General features: G+C 40.7%; 1 protein-coding gene across 2 annotated transcripts in view; it reads left to right on the forward strand.

The window, feature by feature from the left end:
* The window catches only part of LOC306853050 (uncharacterized protein), a 22,835-nt gene that overhangs the window by 4,600 nt on the left and 735 nt on the right, over positions 1 to 17,500 (forward strand). Inside the window, exons 4-23 of one of the 2 annotated variants that reach the window (XM_079390217.1) lie at position 1; positions 3,102 to 3,251; positions 3,451 to 3,614; positions 4,824 to 4,920; positions 5,108 to 5,228; positions 8,619 to 8,673; positions 8,747 to 10,063; positions 10,963 to 12,403; positions 12,493 to 12,548; positions 12,625 to 12,679; positions 13,056 to 13,105; positions 13,731 to 13,818; positions 13,902 to 13,957; positions 14,434 to 14,485; positions 15,271 to 15,323; positions 15,386 to 15,446; positions 15,603 to 15,673; positions 16,071 to 16,140; positions 16,734 to 16,836; positions 16,911 to 16,985. The exon at position 1 is cut by the window's left edge and continues 323 nt beyond it. In XM_079390217.1, the coding sequence (XP_079246343.1) occupies position 1; positions 3,102 to 3,251; positions 3,451 to 3,614; positions 4,824 to 4,920; positions 5,108 to 5,228; positions 8,619 to 8,673; positions 8,747 to 10,063; positions 10,963 to 12,403; positions 12,493 to 12,548; positions 12,625 to 12,679; positions 13,056 to 13,105; positions 13,731 to 13,818; positions 13,902 to 13,957; positions 14,434 to 14,485; positions 15,271 to 15,323; positions 15,386 to 15,446; positions 15,603 to 15,673; positions 16,071 to 16,140; positions 16,734 to 16,836; positions 16,911 to 16,985 (4,136 nt within the window). The remainder of the gene's footprint in view (positions 2 to 3,101; positions 3,252 to 3,450; positions 3,615 to 4,823; positions 4,921 to 5,107; positions 5,229 to 8,618; positions 8,674 to 8,746; positions 10,064 to 10,962; positions 12,404 to 12,492; positions 12,549 to 12,624; positions 12,680 to 13,055; positions 13,106 to 13,730; positions 13,819 to 13,901; positions 13,958 to 14,433; positions 14,486 to 15,270; positions 15,324 to 15,385; positions 15,447 to 15,602; positions 15,674 to 16,070; positions 16,141 to 16,733; positions 16,837 to 16,910; positions 16,986 to 17,500) is intronic. The other variant, XM_079390218.1, reaches the window with a different exon arrangement.

Consider the following 17,500-nt stretch of genomic DNA (forward strand, 5'->3'; position numbering starts at 1 on the left):
GGTACGACAACAAACCCCTCAGAGATTAATCCTGTATGCTGCTTGGTGTTTAGTGACCGTGTTGCACTGATTATGTTCTGTACTGATGCACAAACATTAATGTTGTGTAAAGTGTTCAGTTAACCAAATACTGAAACCAAACATTTGTGTAGTTTAGCTGTTGTTCAGAGGGTTTTCAGATGATACGCTTCACCTGGCATGCACTGTAAAAAATTATTTTACTAAATTATTAGAATGTTTTTCAGGAATAAACTACTTCAGATTGTCATTTCCTACTTCCTGAGTGAAATTTCTGAGTGTTTTTGGTGTAGTAAATCTTACACCAAATTGTATTCAAACACAGGTACAGATCACTATAACATGATTTTTGGTCACGCTGTTGTAGTTTATTGATGTTTTGGGTGTGAAATAGATGCTGACAGTCAAAACGCCTCATCAGAGAAGCCCTAATTTAACATCAGAGGTCAATTATTTCAGCCCTTCAAAGTCATTTTGGCCGAAAATGTAATAATTATATAATTTATTTTTCTTGCTGATGAAAACTTTTCTCTATTGGTCAGACATTTCTGTCACCTGAGCAAAAGCATTCGTTACACCAGACCTGTACAGCACGCACAAATAAAGTGTGTAACATTTAACTTTAATGTGCTGTTTATATTTGATTTGACCCTTGATGTGACTCAATGATCATTTTAGGTTAAAGAGAAAACATGTTTACTGAACAATACACTGCCGTTCAAACGTTTGGATCAATAAAGTTTTTAAAGAAGTTTCTTTTGCTCATCAAGACTGTATCTATTTGATAAAAAATAATGAATATTATTTCACAATATAAAATTGTGCAATATTATTGCAATTTAAAATAAATGTTTTCTTTTTTAATATACTTTAAAATGTAATGAATTCCTGTGAAGCGAAGCAGTATTTTCAGAGTCACATGATACTTTAGAAATCATTCTAATATACTGATTTATAATCAATGCTGGAAACACTTGTACTGCTTTATTATTATTTTTTTGCTTTTTTTTATACTGTATTTTTTGGGACCTGTGATATTTTGTAAAAATAAAAAGTTAAAAAGAACAGTGTTTAGTCAAAATAGAGATTTTGTTACAATATAAACTATTCAAAAGTTTGGGGTCAGACATTTCTTTTCTTTCTATTTTAAAGATACCTTAAAGTTTAAAGAAAGTTAAATAAACTTTATTCAGCAAGGATGTGTTAAATGGATAAAATTGATAGTAAACACTTCTATTGTTAAAGAATATTTCTATTTTGAATAAATGCTGTTCTTTTAAACTTTTTATTAATCAAAGAATCAAAGAAAAAAGAAACAGTTACAAATAAATACTAAGCAGCACAGCAGTTTCAACACTGATAATAAATCAGTATATTATTATGATTTCTGAAGATCATGTGACACTGAAGACTGGAGTAATGATGCTGGAAATACAGCTGCAGATCACAGAAATAAATACTATTTTAAAGTATAGGTATTAAAATAGGAAACCAATATTAGAAATTGCAATAATATTTCACTATATGACTGTTTTTTCTGTATTTTTGAAATGAATACAGCTTTGATGAGCAGGAGACTCAAAGTCAAACACCTGATAAATAATTGACCTTGTTTTTGAGTCTATTATACAGGCCTAACATAATATATTATCAAAACAAACTATTTAAACTGATAGAATAGAATAGAAACTGAAGCCAAACTGAAGCTGAGATCTGTGTTAAATATAAAAGCGTGACCATATGATTCTTCTATAGCGGTCTAAACATGGTTCTGAAGTACAGTTTGTTCAATACTCTTGTGTGAGACTGAACATGTTTCAGAGTTTAGTTACCCATCCTCCTCTATTTCCAGCACTTAATCAAGCTACTCTTCTTTAATACATGAGGATGTTTTATTTCAGATGTCATTGTGTTTGTGTCGTCTCTCGTGTTGAGCGCACCGCAACCATTGAAGTATTCAGTTTCTACAGAGACTCATTTGGTGCATACCGTTCTCTTTCTATGAAACCGGCTCTAACTCTGTCGTGACATCAGCTCTAGAGCGGTTTGCCCGAGCATTGCTATTCTTTCCCTTTTACTGCGGCATTCAATCAGATGGCTTCCCAACTCATTTTTGTGTGCGAGGCACATTATTCTGTGCATCCGTGGTGGAAGAAGAGCGCTCAGTTTAGAGGGAACACTGTGTGGGAGCCTGTATTTAAGGCCCGTCGGGCAGGCAGTGATGCATTTTGGTAGCCCGACTGGAAAACACAATAGCCCCGGGACGTCAGGCTAGCGACTTTGCGAGCCCTGGCATCATTTCCTCAGGTCCTTATAATATGTGTCCCTGCAGCACAAAAGCAGTCATGAGTAACACAGGTATATCTGTAGCAATAGACAACAATACATTGTATGGATCAAAATTATACATTTTTTTTATGCCAAAAATCATTAGGATATGTTCCATGAAGATATTTTGTAAATTTCCTACCGTAAATATATCACAACTTCATTTTTGATTAGTAATATGCATTGCTAAGAACTTCATTTGAACAACTTTAAAGGAGATTTTCTCAATATTTAGATTTTTTTGCTCCCTCAGATTCCAGATTTTCTAATAGTTGTATCTCAGACAAATATTGTGCTATCATAACAAACCATACATCAATGGAAAGATTATTTATTCAGCTGCAGATGATGCATGAATTTCAATTCCGAAAAACTGACCCTTATGACTGGTTTTGTGGTACAGGTTCACATGTAGGGGTAACACTAAGTTATTTTATAATGTTTCATGAGGTGCACTTATTATCTTAGCATCTTTTTTTTTTTTCAGGAAAAAGTATTTTGAAATACATTGATATATGTCAGTGTAAACGCCCACTGCTATGATTGGCTAACATCACTGCATATGAAATGAGCATAACGTGGAACTCTTTACTGTGTTTTCACTATAACAGCAACCAAACGCGACTAATGATGAAAAGTGATGATTATAGCATTATATTCAGAGCGACTCCTGTTGCATCAAGGGTTGCAGCGCTGCGAGCTGTAAGTTCACGCTGTGGTTTCACTGGTGTGTGTGTGTGTGTGTGTTTTATTAGAGTACTCACTGGAGGATTCTGATCTGGAGGGTCTCAGCGACATCACCGTGAGCTCGGTCCACACCAGCGATCTGTCATCGTTCGAGGAAGACAGTGACGAGGACGAGCCGCTGTCTGAGTCCACCGAGGAGGGAGAGATCAGCTCTGAGGGTGAGAAGCGCGTCACATGATCAGTCAGTGTGTGTCACTGCAGCGCTCAAACACGTGTGTGTGTGTGTGTGTGTGTGTGTGTGTGTGCTTGCGTGCGTGTGTGTGTGTGTGTGTGTGCTTGCGTGCGTGTGTGTGTGTGCTTGCGTGCGTGTGTGTGTGTGTGTGTGTGTGTGTGTGTGCGCTGTGTGTGTGCGTGCAGCTGAGGGAGGGCAGAAGACTCCGGCCGGTGAAGACTCTGAGGGCAGTCGGGAGAAGAAGCCTCGCGGCGTGAGACAGGGATACGTGCACAAACCCTTCCTGTACTCGCGCTACTACAGCGACTCCGATGACGAGGTGACGGTGGAGCAGCGCAGACGCTCTGTGGTAAGAACAACTTCACAAAACACCAGCAGGATTAATTGTGTGTAAAACCGTTCAGTCCCCACTTCATATTTAGTGGCTTTACTTGCATCAAAAAATAAGTACTTATTGTGTTCATGCTGTTTTACTAAACACTGGAAGTGGGTGGGATACGGTTAAGGTTAGAAACGGGTTTGGTGGTATGGGTAGGTGTAAGGGATGGGTCAGCAGTGTAATTATAAAAATGAATTACATTCAGGTATTTTTTAAGATATAAGTACAATGTAAAAACACTAATAAGTGCATTGTACCAAATGATTAATTTCAGTGTAAGTAAATAGTAGTTAAGGCCATCTAATATAAAGTTGGACCAGCCGTTCTCATGTACATTTTTGAATAAATCACTTTTAAAAACCACAGAGTGTACCAAAAGCTGTACAATTAAAAAAAGATCAAATAAAACAAAGACATATAATAATTGAAAAAAAAAAAAAAAAGTTGCTTTGAAACGGTCTGTATTGTATAAAGCACTGTGTAAATAAACGTGGCTTCAAATGTCATCAGAAAAAGAAAACGTTTATTAAATAAATTTGTTGTATTTTATGTTTGTATTTAAAAAAAATTATTTGGTTGCATGAAAAAGAAATCTACACTTGCTTCCAAACACGTAAATGTTTGTGATCTTTTGAACACATTTTACTCAGAGTTGTGTTTAACTGAAAATATCTCCTGAATTAATTTTTTTTTTTTTTTTAATTTTGTATTGTATGAATTTTTAATATGTTGTATAGTTTATTAATTGTATGACAAAGTTTTAGAAAAACTATTCATGAATAAATACATTTAGGAAAACTGATAACACTGTAATAATAACACTATTATGATAATATATTATAATAACATTAATGATCATTTATTTAAATTTGAAAATATTTCTATACAAACGTGATTTGCTCATAAAGCAGTGTATATAATAACAACGTTACAATATCTTTTAATGATTAAATTATGTTTCTATTCCAGTGTGTTTTTTTTATAGAAACATTTAAACAGTAGCTGTCATAAAGCCGGCAATGACGATTCTTAGGATTTAATCATCAATATTTGTTCATCCATCTTCAACCCAGCCCACAAAATTATTCAAATTATTTTTGTAATGCACAATTTTCATCTGGTTGTTGTCGTCAAAGTTCAAACCATTCTGATCTGATATAAATGTCTCTCACGCCGCAGGCCAAAGACAAAGAGGAGCGTCTGTTGAAGCGGCAGCAGAACCGCGAGCGAATGGAGGAGAAACGCAGACTGAGAGCAGCTCAGAACGAGGAACAGGGTACCTGCGTGCGTGTGTGTCTGTCTGTCTGTCTGTCTGTCTGTCTGTCTGTGTGTGTGTGTGTGTGTGTGTGTGTGTGTGTGTGTGTGTGTGTGTGTGTGTGTGTGTGTGTGTGTGTGTGTGTGTGTGTGTGTGTGTGTGTGTGTGTGTGTGTGTGTTTTTCTCTGACATGATTTTCTCCTCACAGATCGGAAGAAACAGGCGAGTCTCTCTGCGGATCAGAGACCTCGAGCCAAAGAGGCTCGAAAAGAGAAGAAGTTCCTTGAGAAGAAAGTGGCTCTGAGCAGACAGAGGAAGAGAGACTCCAGGTGTGTGGGTCAAACTTAGGTTCAGATTGGTGCTGGTGGTTATTCAGAGTGCTCCATATAATGCATAAACAGACTAGGGCTGCAACAAACATTTTATAATTAGTGAAAATATTGAGTTACAGATATTATAACTAATAAATAAGGCAATCACTTCAGCTTTTGAAAATTTCAAACAATTATATTACTATTGTACAATTACAGTTTTTAAACAATTATTGTTTTGACAATACAAATATATTTGGCACAATTATATTGGATAAATTATTTTATTTAAAACATTAGCTCTTAAAACACCTTATAGTGTTATGCTAATCTAAATTTTCCTGAGCTGGATTAAGCTTTAATCTATGCAAACCAAACTGTCACTTTACTGTAATTAGTGTTTTTTTTTTTGTTTGCATTCACTAATAAAAAGATTGTATCATTAGTTTGCACCACACTGGAGAGCTGCTTTATTACAGAAAATCAAGTTGTAATTCTGACTGAAAGCTTCATTGACACGTTTATTTTTTAATGTTTAATACAGTAAAGCTGCTTGCTTTAAATCAATCTCTTGTATAAAGCGCTGTATAAATAAATGTGCCGTGACTGGACTTTACTGGAGTACCGATTGCAGAGCTCATGCAAACGTATCCACATCGCTATGATCAGATGCTTTCTTCACTGATGTTTTCTCACCGCTGTCATATTTTCTAACTTTATTAAAAGTATGTTATCTTTTACGTCAAATTCAAAAATATATATTTATAAGCTTTTTATAATTTCTAATTAAAACAACAGAATAAAAACAAGTAAAATAAGAAGTTGAATAAGATGCCAATCAAATGAAATCAGTATTTAATAAATAAATGTGTACTACAGAGGTGGCACAGAAGAATGCACAAGTGGCTTGTAGGTGTATTTTCAGATGTTTAATGTGGCTCAAAGGTTGCAGAAGTGCAATTTAATTCATAAATTCATGTTGAGGTTGATGTTTTAAATATACAATTTTGAATGTAGAAATATTAAATGATTTAAATAACAGAAAAGATACTTTAAAAATTAATTTATTTTGGCAAATCGGACCATGCCGCCATTTTCCTCACACCAGAATATAAACAACGGCTCGTTCATATCAGGGACTGAGGATCATCTGTGCCTTCGGAAACAAATCCTCCGCGGAGGTGAGAGCAGATCCGTTGCTGGCCGACGAGTTAAGTGAAGTGACATATGGCCAAGTATGGTGACCCATACTCGGAATTCGTGCTCTGCATTTAACCCATCCAACGTGCACACACACAGCAGTGAACATACACACACACACACAGCAGTGAACACACACACACCGTGAACACGCACCCGGAGCAGTGGGCATTTATGCTGCGGCGCCCGGGGAGCAGTTGGGGGTTCGGTGTCTTGCTCAAGGGCACCTCAGTCGTGGTATTGAGGGTGGAGAGAGCGCTGGACATTCACTCCCCCCACCTACAATCCCTGCCGGCCGGGGACTCGAACCCACAACCTTCGGATTACAAGTCCGACTCTCTAACCATTAGGCCACGACTTCCCCTAAAATCTTCTACGGCCGCTTCGATGGCAACGGCGGCGGCGCGTCTCTGCCATCCAGCGCGTCAGGAAGCAGCAGGCAGAGCAGCGATGATCCTGTAATCACCGTGTCGGAGGATGAGGTTCGGAGGGCGCTAAAGAGAGTGAACGTCAGGAAAGCAGCCGGACCTGATGGGATAACCGGCCGTGTTCTGAGGTCCTGCGCCGATCAGCTCGCTGGTTTGTTCACTTCCATCTTTAATGAGTCCCTTGCTACCTCCGTGGTTCCCTCTTCATTCAAAAAATCCATTATTATCCCTGTGCCAAAGAACAATAAACCCTCTTGCCTGAATGACTATCGCCCAGTTGCCCTCACATCTATAGTCATGAAGGTTTTTGAGAGACTTGTAAAGAGCCACATCTGCTCCTTCATCCCTGATACTCTGGACCCTCTTCAGTTTGCCTATCGCCCAAACAGATCCACGGACGATGCCATCTCTCACATTCTCCACTCTTCCCTCACACACTTGGACAGCAACAATGGGAATTATGTAAGGCTGCTATTCATTGACTATAGCTCAGCTTTCAACACTATAGTCCCCATCAAGCTGGCTTCTAAACTCACAGACCTCGGCCTGAACTCCTCACTCTGTGACTGGATTCAAGACTTCCTCACCGGCAGACCTCAAGTGGTGAAAGTTGGCCAGTTCACCTCAAACTCCATCACTCTGAACATAGGAGCCCCACAGGGCTGTGTCCTGAGTCCCCTGCTCTACTCTCTCTACACGCATGACTGCGTGTCCTCTCACAGCTCCACATCTATTATCAAGTTCGCTGATGATACTGTGGTTCTGGGCCTCATCTCCAACAACGATGAGAGCGCATAGAGAGTCTCACATCATGGTGCCAGGACAACTGTCTCTCTCTGAATGTGAGCAAAACTAAAGAGCTGATCATGGACTTTAGGAAGAGACAGCAGCAGCCCTACACTCCTCTTATGATCAGTGGGACCCCTGTGGAGAGGGTGAGTAGCTTCAAGTACCTCGGCGTAAACATCTCAGAGAACCTGACTTGGACTACACACATCCAAACACAGGTCAAGAAAGCCAGGCAAAGACTGTACCATCTGCGACAGCTGAGGAAATTCAGGGTCTCACCAGCAATCCTGAAAACTTTCTATTCAGGGACTATAGAAAGTGTATTGACTCAGTGCATCTCAGTGTGGTATGGAAACAGCTCCAATCAGGACTGCAAAGCACTACAGAGAGTTGTGCGCTTAGCTGAGCGCATCTCAGGGTCTGCTCTCCCCTCTCTGCAGGACATCTACCTCAAACGCTGAAAAAATAGAGCTGTTAAAATCTTCAAGGACTCTAATCACCCTGCTAACCATCTATTCACTTTGCTTCCATCTGGTAAGCGCTTCCGTAGCCTGACGGCAAAAACTGAGAGACTTAGGAGGAGTTTCTTCCCCCAGGCCATCAGGCTCCTAAACCCTAACTCTGTGTCATAACATCACTTGACTCCATGTAAATATCACTATATCTATATATATCGCACTGTAGAGCCTTGTGTGTTTCTTGCGTTATTGAGAGGAAAGTGTGCAGCTCATACAGAGCAGCGTCCGGTTGGGTTGCGACTCTCATATATGTAGTAAGGTTTCACAAAATAAAACAAATAAAGTGTAATGATATTAATAAAAACATTATTCTTCCACCAAACAATGTACTTCCTCAGAAACGGTTGTGGTTGCCGATCAACACACAAATGTAAACAAAGGTGTATGTTACTTTGTAGAGTCGTTTACAATAGCAAAAATCCCAAAATTGGAATATTGTTCTCCATGTAAACATACTGACTGTTTCTTTTCAGAAAAGAGGATGAGAGGAAGAAAAGTGATACTGAAGGTGATTCAGTCAACAAAGATGTAAGTGTGTCTCATTCTCCAGCTCTCTCTCTCTGTCTCTCTGTAGTTAACGCTTCTGTCCGTCTCTCTGCAGGTGAAGCCCGCGGGTCTGAAGTCAGTGCGACGGCCGTCTGATCTGGAGGAGCAGCAGCGCAGAAAGAAGACAGACAGCGAGGAGAAACTCCCTGACAAAAACCGCGTTCACTCCTTCATCCTGGACCTGGAGCTGGGAACAGAAGAACGCCGGAAAACCGTTCGGAAAGACTCGCTCTCCAAAGAAAAGGAGCGCAAGGAAAAAGAGCGCGGTGTCCCTGACGAACGACTCAAGCTCAAACTCAAGACGGAGAGCAGGAAGAGCGGAGACACTGTGGCCGACGAGAAAGACGGAGGCACTGCCAAAGGAGCAGCTGACGAGAAGGGGTCAAAGGTCAAACCAGACAGGAGGAGTTCCGTGTCTTCCCGAGAAAGCAAGACGAGTGTGTCTGAAGCTGCAGATGAAGGGAACCTAAAGAAAGGAAAGACGGCTGTGAACGAGAAGGAGAAACCAAAGCCGAGTGGCAAGGGTGACTCGAAGCTGCTCCGGCGTCTGGACTCCACCGGCTCCTCAGAGGAGAGGTCAGAGGTCGAGACGGGGTCAGAGGTCAGCCGGAAGAAAGACAAGCAGTCTAAAGAGATTCCCAAGAGGTCCAAGAGTCACCCAGAGGCTAAAGCGGGAGAGAAGCCCAAGGTGCGGACAGATAGAAAGGATTCGTCTGCGGACAAGACTCAGCCGCAGAAATCCGGCTCAGAAAGCGAAGGACCGAAGGTCAAATCCCCAACGGAGAAACACAAGTCTAAATCCCAGAATCCCAAATCAGATAAAAAAATAGAAGCCAAGACTAAACCAGGAACTGCAGAACAGAAAAAAGACGACAAGAAAACCTCAGAGGAGAAAACGAAGGTTGCGAAGAAAACGACTGAGAAGAAGATGCAGAAAGATTCAGACAGGAAGCCGGGAGGGAAGGAGAACCCGCTGGAAACCGTCTCCAGTAGCACAGCTTTACCAGACGACCCTTACGCCGCCCTGAGCGACGTCACTCCCGAATCCGAGGATGAGGAGGCGGTGCTTAAAGAGCCCCGCCCACTGTCTGCAGAAGCCAACGCCCTCTTGAGCCTGATGGACGTCCGCACCTCACAGCAAGAAACGGAGGCCGATAGGAAGATGAAGGAAGCGGCGCTTACACTGCTCTCCATGGATCCAGATATCACGCGCTCCTCGGATCTCACAGCCGCAGGTTCTCAGATCGTTGTGGAGACGCTTCCTGTAGGCACTGAGGACACAGGAAGTGTGAAGGAGTACTCTGAGACTGAGTCCGCCACAGCGGAGCCCATGGAGACGGAGGCTCTCGGGTCACAGGAAATTACATCAGAGGTAAACACGTGATGTCATACATTACCAGTCAAAAGGTTTTGAACAGTAAGATTTCTTAATATTTTTTAAAGTCTCTTCTGCTCACCAAGCCTGCATTTATTTGATCCAATAAAAAAACCCAGCAAAAACTGAGAAAAAAGCTATTTTAAATTATAATAATATTTCAATGTGAGAAATTGGAAGGATTTAGAAATTAATACTTTTATTTAGCAAGGCTGCTTTAAATTGATCAAAAGTGATGATAAAGACATTTATAATGTTACAAAAGAATTCTGTTTCAGATAAATGCTGTTCTTCTGAACTTTCTGTTCTTTAAAGAAACCTGAAAAAATTCTACTCTGCTATTTTCAATATAATAATAATAATACATGTTTGTTGATCAGTAAATCAGTATATTAGAATGATTTCTGAAGGATCATGTGACTGAAGACTGGAGTAATGATGCTGAAAATACAGCTTTGAAATCACAGGAATAAATTACAGTTTAAAATATATTAAATTAGAAAACCGGTATTTTAAATAATAAAAATATTTCAACATTTTACTGTTTTTGCTGTACTTTGGATCAAATAAGTGCAGGATTGCGGAGCAGAAAAGTCTTCTTTAAAAAACATAAAAAATCTTGCTGTTCATAAGCTTTTGACTGGTAGTGTAGTTCCTGCAGTCTCAGATTGTTAGTCTCATATGAAATCAGCAAGTTATCTGCACAGAATCACCGATCACCTTGCTGGTTTGAAATGCTGTAAGACTTGCAGTGACGTCTTGCTGGCGTGCGCTAAAATACTCTCGCGACATCCTGTCCATCACAGTTGTTAGACGCAGACAGCGCAGCTGCTTTTAATCTGCTTTTTTTTTTTAATCAGGTGTTTTCTGTAATGTGTTTATGCTTTTCTTTTTAGGCTGGTGATGAGCAGACGGATGAGAGAGAAACACAGATGCTTACAGCAGACGCAGCTGAATCCACACAGACTCTCAACGCAGACGCAGCTGAATTTGAGCCGCCGGTCACTGACGATGTAGCTGAGTCTATGCAGATCCTAACTGCAAATGCAGTCGAGTCCACGCAGACCCTCACAGCAGATGCTACAGAGTTTGTGCAGCCTCTCACTGTAGACTCAGATGAGTCAACTCAGACCTTCACTGCAGACACAGCTGAATCCACTTTGACAGTCAGGACAGTTGAAGCCGAGCCGGCACAGACCCCCACTGCAGATGCAGGCGAATCCATGCAGACTGGCATTACAGACGCTGCTGAGACAGTGCAAACCCTTGCTGCAGACATGACTGAGTCACCTGCGCAGACCCTCACTGAAGATGCAGCTGAACCCACGCCAGCGGTCACTCCAGACGCAGCCGAGTCTACACAGCCCCTCAGTGCAGACACAAAAGAGACAGATACAGATGAGCCTGTGCAGACCCTCACGGATATCCCAACAGAACCTGCACCGAGAGTCATTGCAGACGCAGCCGATCCTGCGCAGACCCTCACAAAAGAGACTGAAACTGATGAGCCTGTGCATAGCCTTACAGCTGACACAGCAGAGCCTGCGCAGACCCTTAAAGCAGACACAGTAGAGCCTGCGCAGACCTTCACAGATACAGCAGAGACCACGCAGACCCTCACCACAGATACAGCAGAGACCGCGCAGACCCTCACCACAGATACAGTGGAGCCTGCGCAGATTCTAATTGCAGACACAGCCGATCCTGCGCAGACCCTTGCAGCAGATACAGCAGAACCTGCGCAGACCCTTGCAGCAGATACAGCGGTGCCTGTGCAGACCCTCACCACAGATGCAGCAGAGCCTGCGCAGTCCCTCACCACAGATATAGTGGTGCCTGCGCAGACCCTCACTGAAGATACAGCAGAGCCTGCGCAGACCCTCACTGAAGATACAGCAGAGCCTGCGCAGACCCTCACCACAGATGCAGCAGAGCCTGCGCAGTCCCTCACCACAGATATAGTGGTGCCTGCGCAGACCCTCACTGAAGATACAGCAGAGCCTGCGCAGACCCTCACCACAGATGCAGCAGAGCCTGCGCAGTCCCTCACCACAGATATAGTGGTGCCTGCGCAGACCCTCACTGAAGATACAGCAGAGCCTGCGCAGACCCTCACCACAGATGCAGCGGCGTCTGTGCAGACTCTCACAGCAGACACAGCTGAGTCTGCGCAGACCCTTACCACAGACACAGATGTGTCTGCACAGACCCTCACCACAAATACAGTGGAGCCTGCGCAGATCCTCACAGCAGACACAGCTGAGTCTGCGCAGACCCTCACTGCAGATGTAAAGGACACAGATGCAGCTGAGCATCTGACGGACTCTACAGACACAGGTTAGTGATGATGAGGAGTTATGTGTTTCTGATGGTGAGGGTGTGATCGTGTGGAGCACGTCTGAGTATAACCTGTGTGTCTGATGCAGGCGCTTCATCTGTCTCAGACGAGCAGGAACAGAAGTCATCAGACGCCTCTGAGACGGTAATGAATCAGAATCGTTTCATCTGCAGATTTTCAACAGAAATCCTGTGCGTCACTAATGAGGTTGTCTGATCAGGTGGAGCAGATTGAGAGCGGCACGCAGAGAGGACGATCATCCGCTCAGAGGACAGGTGTGTATGTGTATCAGGGTTCTTACAAGGTGCTTGAAGTAAAATTTGAGTTTTTGAAATGTAGGTGCTCAATTTATGTAAACATGGTCAATTATGTCTTAAGTGAATGTAAACAGTTGAGAAAGAAGTCAGACGTGTGTCAATGTATATAGGATCTGTACATTAGGTCTTAAAGTGACAGCAGCCTAATAAACCTGCTGCTGTCTGTGTTCGAAAGACAAAGAGAAAATCACTCACTGCTCATGACTGAATAACATTTTTAATAAAGATTCATGTAAACTGCAACATTTACAGCACATTACTGACTCTAGATGTCATGTTTCCTGAATTAATAAGCTGTGGAATCTGAATATAAATGCTGTTTTTCTGACTGCAGCCAATCAAACCAAAAGCGATACTGAAAAGGAGCAAGCAGCTACTACAGAGGTGAGTTTTCCTCCCTCTCTCTCCGTCTTGAGTCTGATATGGAAGCAGATTTCAGTAAGAAAAAAACCTGCTGTGGCGAGTCATGACCAAAGCGTCATAATTACGAGATGAAAAGCTGAAATTTCACTTTAAAAGTCATAATTATGGCATGCCAAATAATTATGATTAAAAAAACGAATTAGACATATTAAGTGAAAATTGACATAAAAAAATATAATTGAGAAAGTTGAAATTAGACAGATTTTTACAAATAAAAAAAATCTGATAATTTATCATTTTTTGCCTTTATCTCATGATTTAAATTTATGCCAGTTTCGACTTTCTAGTCTTAGGTTTTGTCATAGTTTGTCTTAGTGTGCTCATATCTCATAATTGACTTTTCTCTGTCTATTTAGTGTTTTTCATCTCATAATTATGACTTAGTATGTCATAATTTTGTCTTAGTTTGTCATAATTACAACATTTAAAGTCATGAATTTCTCTTTTCATCTCCTAAGTATGACTTTTAAAGCAATAAAAGCATGATTTTATTTCCTCTTATGTGGCAGAAATGGGCTTCCATAGTCAGCTCTTCAACTACGTTGTTTGTCAATGAATAAATAAATAAAATAAGTGTGTTTGACAGTGTGAGGATGAAGAGGAGGAGAGGTCGAGCAGGACTCCACGCAGAGGAAGATCCTCCAAAGCATCTGATGCTGCACAGAGAGAAGCAGGTGAGTCTCAGTTACACCTGCAGCGAGCCCTTCTCCCCGCACACACCTGATCATGTGACCCTGATTCTCTTCTTTCCCATAAGGCTCTGCTTCACAGCCGAAGGAGGCGGAGCCAGCTGTGGAGGAGGAGCCAAAAGAGGTGCATTTGATTGTGTTTGGCTGATTCTTCCGTTAGAGAAAAACGAGATTTAAAGACTCGTCTTTTTAAAAGACTAATTACTGTAGCTTTAAACTTGCATTTTGTCTCTGTCCTCATTTTGAAGTGTGTTGAAATGTTGGAGAATGTGTGGAGTTTGTTGTTCACCCAGAAATTTTTTTAAATCTTTTCCTAAGATCATAGTTTCAGTTCATATTATTGACATGTAAATAAAGAATCGCTGTCCAGTACTGATGCCATCGTCACACCAAACATTTACAGATCATTTATTGTTATATGATGGAGATACCATCAGATCCAGCGTTACTTTAATATTTGACATTACATTTTATATCAAAATCCAGTAGAAGGTTCTTGAAGACCGTGATGAGATTCGTTCCAGGTCATGTGATCAATTATTCACAGATGAATCATAGTTTTTGATGGGACTGAAGTGTTTGTGTTGATGTTGTTTTCAGCAGAACCGCAGGAATCGCCGCTCCACAGCTCAGACCAGAGACACTCCTGCAGGTGACACACACACACACACACACACACATGTTGGTTTTTGTGGTTTATGGGGACTCTCCATAGGCGTAATGGTTTTTATACTGAACAAACTGTGTGTGCTATTGCCCTACACCAACCCTACACCTAAACTTAGCCCTCACAGGAGACTTTGTGCATTTCTACTTTCCCCTAAAAAACTCACTCTGTATGATTTATAAGTGTTTTGAAAAGTGGGGACATGGGGCAATGTCCTCATAAATCACCTTCTCCTTGTAATACCTGTGTCATACCGGTGTCATTATACACATTTATGTCCACACACGCGCACACACACACTCTCACACTTAATTTCCAGCGATTATCGTCAATTTTTTTTCACAGATACTATTTAAACTAAACTGAGCTAGACAATGACATCACTGAACTCAATAATGAAATGCCTTTAACTGAAAATTGAGTGTTTAATCTTATTATTATACATTACTGACACTCTATCCTCCAGTTTGATACTGTTAAGTGCTTTGACCCAATCTGTATTGTTAAAAGTGCTATATAAATAAAGGTGACTTGACTTGACACACACAATCTCTCACAAACACATACACACACTCTCTCTCTCTCTCTCTCTCACACACACACACAATCTCTCTCACAAATACACACTCACTCTCTCTCACACACACACACACACACAAAATCTCTCACACACACACACACACACACAAACTCACTCTCTCACACACACACACACCTACACCTGTCTGTCTGTGGATCATCACTTCACCTCTCTCTCTCTCTTTCTCTAGTGAAACCTGCACTGAAACGGAAGAGATCAGACGATCTTCCTGCTTCTGCTCCAGTAAGTGTGTTTTGTGTGTGTGTGTGAGAGATGAAGAGCTTTATAATGAGTGTTTCTTGCAGGACACGACAGCAGAGATGAAGGAAGAACCAGATCAATCTGCCAAACAGAGAAAAGATGAAGGTCAGTAGTTTTTATCGTATCTTCTGCATTAATCTTCGTTGTATGTAAAAGATCAGCGTGATCATTCTGTTAAACGTCTCATTTTGTGACAGTCGTACAGAATGATGACTGAATGTTCATTATACTCTGTGTTTGATTTGTGTCTGTTTCTCTCAGCGACTGAAGATCAGGACACCATCAAAGCGAGTGATGAAGAGGAGGAGAGGAAGGATGAGGAAGATGTGACAGTGAGCAAACAAACACTCCTGACACATTAACTGCCTGCGATCACAGATGCATGAATGAATGACTGGCACGTGTCTGTCTGTGTGTGTCTGTTTGTGTGTCTGTGTGTGTCTGTGTGTGTCTGTGTGTGTCTGTGTGTGTCTGTGTGTGTCTGTGTGTGTCTGTGTGTGTCTGTCTGTGTCTGTCTGTGTGTGTCTGTGTTTGTGTGTGTGTGTGTCTGTCTGTGTTTGTGTGTGTGTCTGTCTGTGTGTGTCTGTGTTTGTGTGTGTGTCTGTCTGTGTTTGTGTCTGTGTGTGTCTGTCTGTGTGTGTCTGTGTGTGTCTGTGTGTGCGTGTGTGTGTGTGTCTGTCTGTGTGTGTCTGTCTGTGTCTGTGTGTGTGTGTGTGTGTGTGTGTTCAGGAGGACCGGCAGCAGAAACCAGCACGCCGTGGACGACCCTCCAAAACATCCTCCACCACAGACGACTCAGGTGTGTAGACCCAATTAATAGCCTACTGTTAAATATTAATACTGTAAATATGTATAAAATATTATTTGCAAAAATATTTCATTTCTATTAAGCTACATGTAAAATATATCTTTATCTTTATTTCTTACTCATTATTGTATGGTTATAGTACTGCATTAATTATATACCTTTTTTATTTTAATCTAATTTATGAATTTGTTTTAATCCGTTTAATTTTTTCATGTTATTTTTCTTTTTATTCTATTTGTTTACTTACACTCAAGTATTCATTTATTGTTTTAATCTGATTTATCAATTTTGACTTCATTTATTTTAAGCTATTTAATTTTTTTATCTGTTTATTTATTTATTTTTATTTTTTTAATCAAACTTTGTCATTTTTTTGCTCAATTGTTTGCTTTTTAAAATATGTATTAATTCCATTTATGAATTTTTTAATCTATTTTAATTTTTGATTACATGATTTAATTTTTTTTCTTATAGTCCTGTTAGTACATTATTTATTTTCAGATTTTTTGTAATCCTATTTTTTTTTTACTCATTTATTTACTTAATTTATGTAATTATTTTCCGTCTGTTTATCTGGTTCACAGATACAGGAGCATCAGAGAAAAGAGACGGAGAAAAAGATGATGATGAAGAAGAGACCAAAAGCAGAGCGACGACCCGCGCCGCGTCTCGTCTGGAGGCAGAGAAGTACGACAGGCGTCTGATGCTCCGACGCTCACGGCTCAGTCCATCCAGACTCATTGCTCTGCTTTGTTTTTCAGGAATAAACCCAGCAAACCGTCCACTCGAGCTGTCAGTAAACTCAGCGGGAAAGAGGAGAGCTCTCCAAGCACACGGTCTGTCTGTACATCTGAGAAATATTGTTTGGCATGGTTCAGAATAAATACTAGTGTACTGCACTATCTGCTTATATAGAGCCTTATTATAGCACTGTATTATTTTCTTACTCATTATAGTACTGTTACTGTATTTAATTATATGTGTCCCTGCAGCACAAAAGCAGTCATGAGTAACACAGGTATATCTGTAGCAATAGACAACAATACATTGTATGGATCAAAATTATACATTTCTCTTTTATGACAAAATCAACTTCATTTTTGATTAGTAATATGCATTGATAAGAACTTCATTTGAACAACTTTAAAGGAGATTTTCTCAATATTTAGATTTTGTTGCTCCCTCAGATTCCAGATTTTCAAATAGTTGTATCTCAGACAAATATTGTCCGATCATAACAAACCATACAGCAATGGAAAGATTATTTATTCAGCTTTCAGAGGATGTATTAATCTCAATTTCACAAAATGGACCCTTATGACTGGTTTTGTGGTTCAGGATCACATTTACT

The sequence above is a fragment of the Barbus barbus genome, assembly GCF_936440315.1.
Source record: "Barbus barbus genome assembly, chromosome: 33".
Lineage (NCBI taxonomy): Eukaryota > Metazoa > Chordata > Actinopteri > Cypriniformes > Cyprinidae > Barbus > Barbus barbus.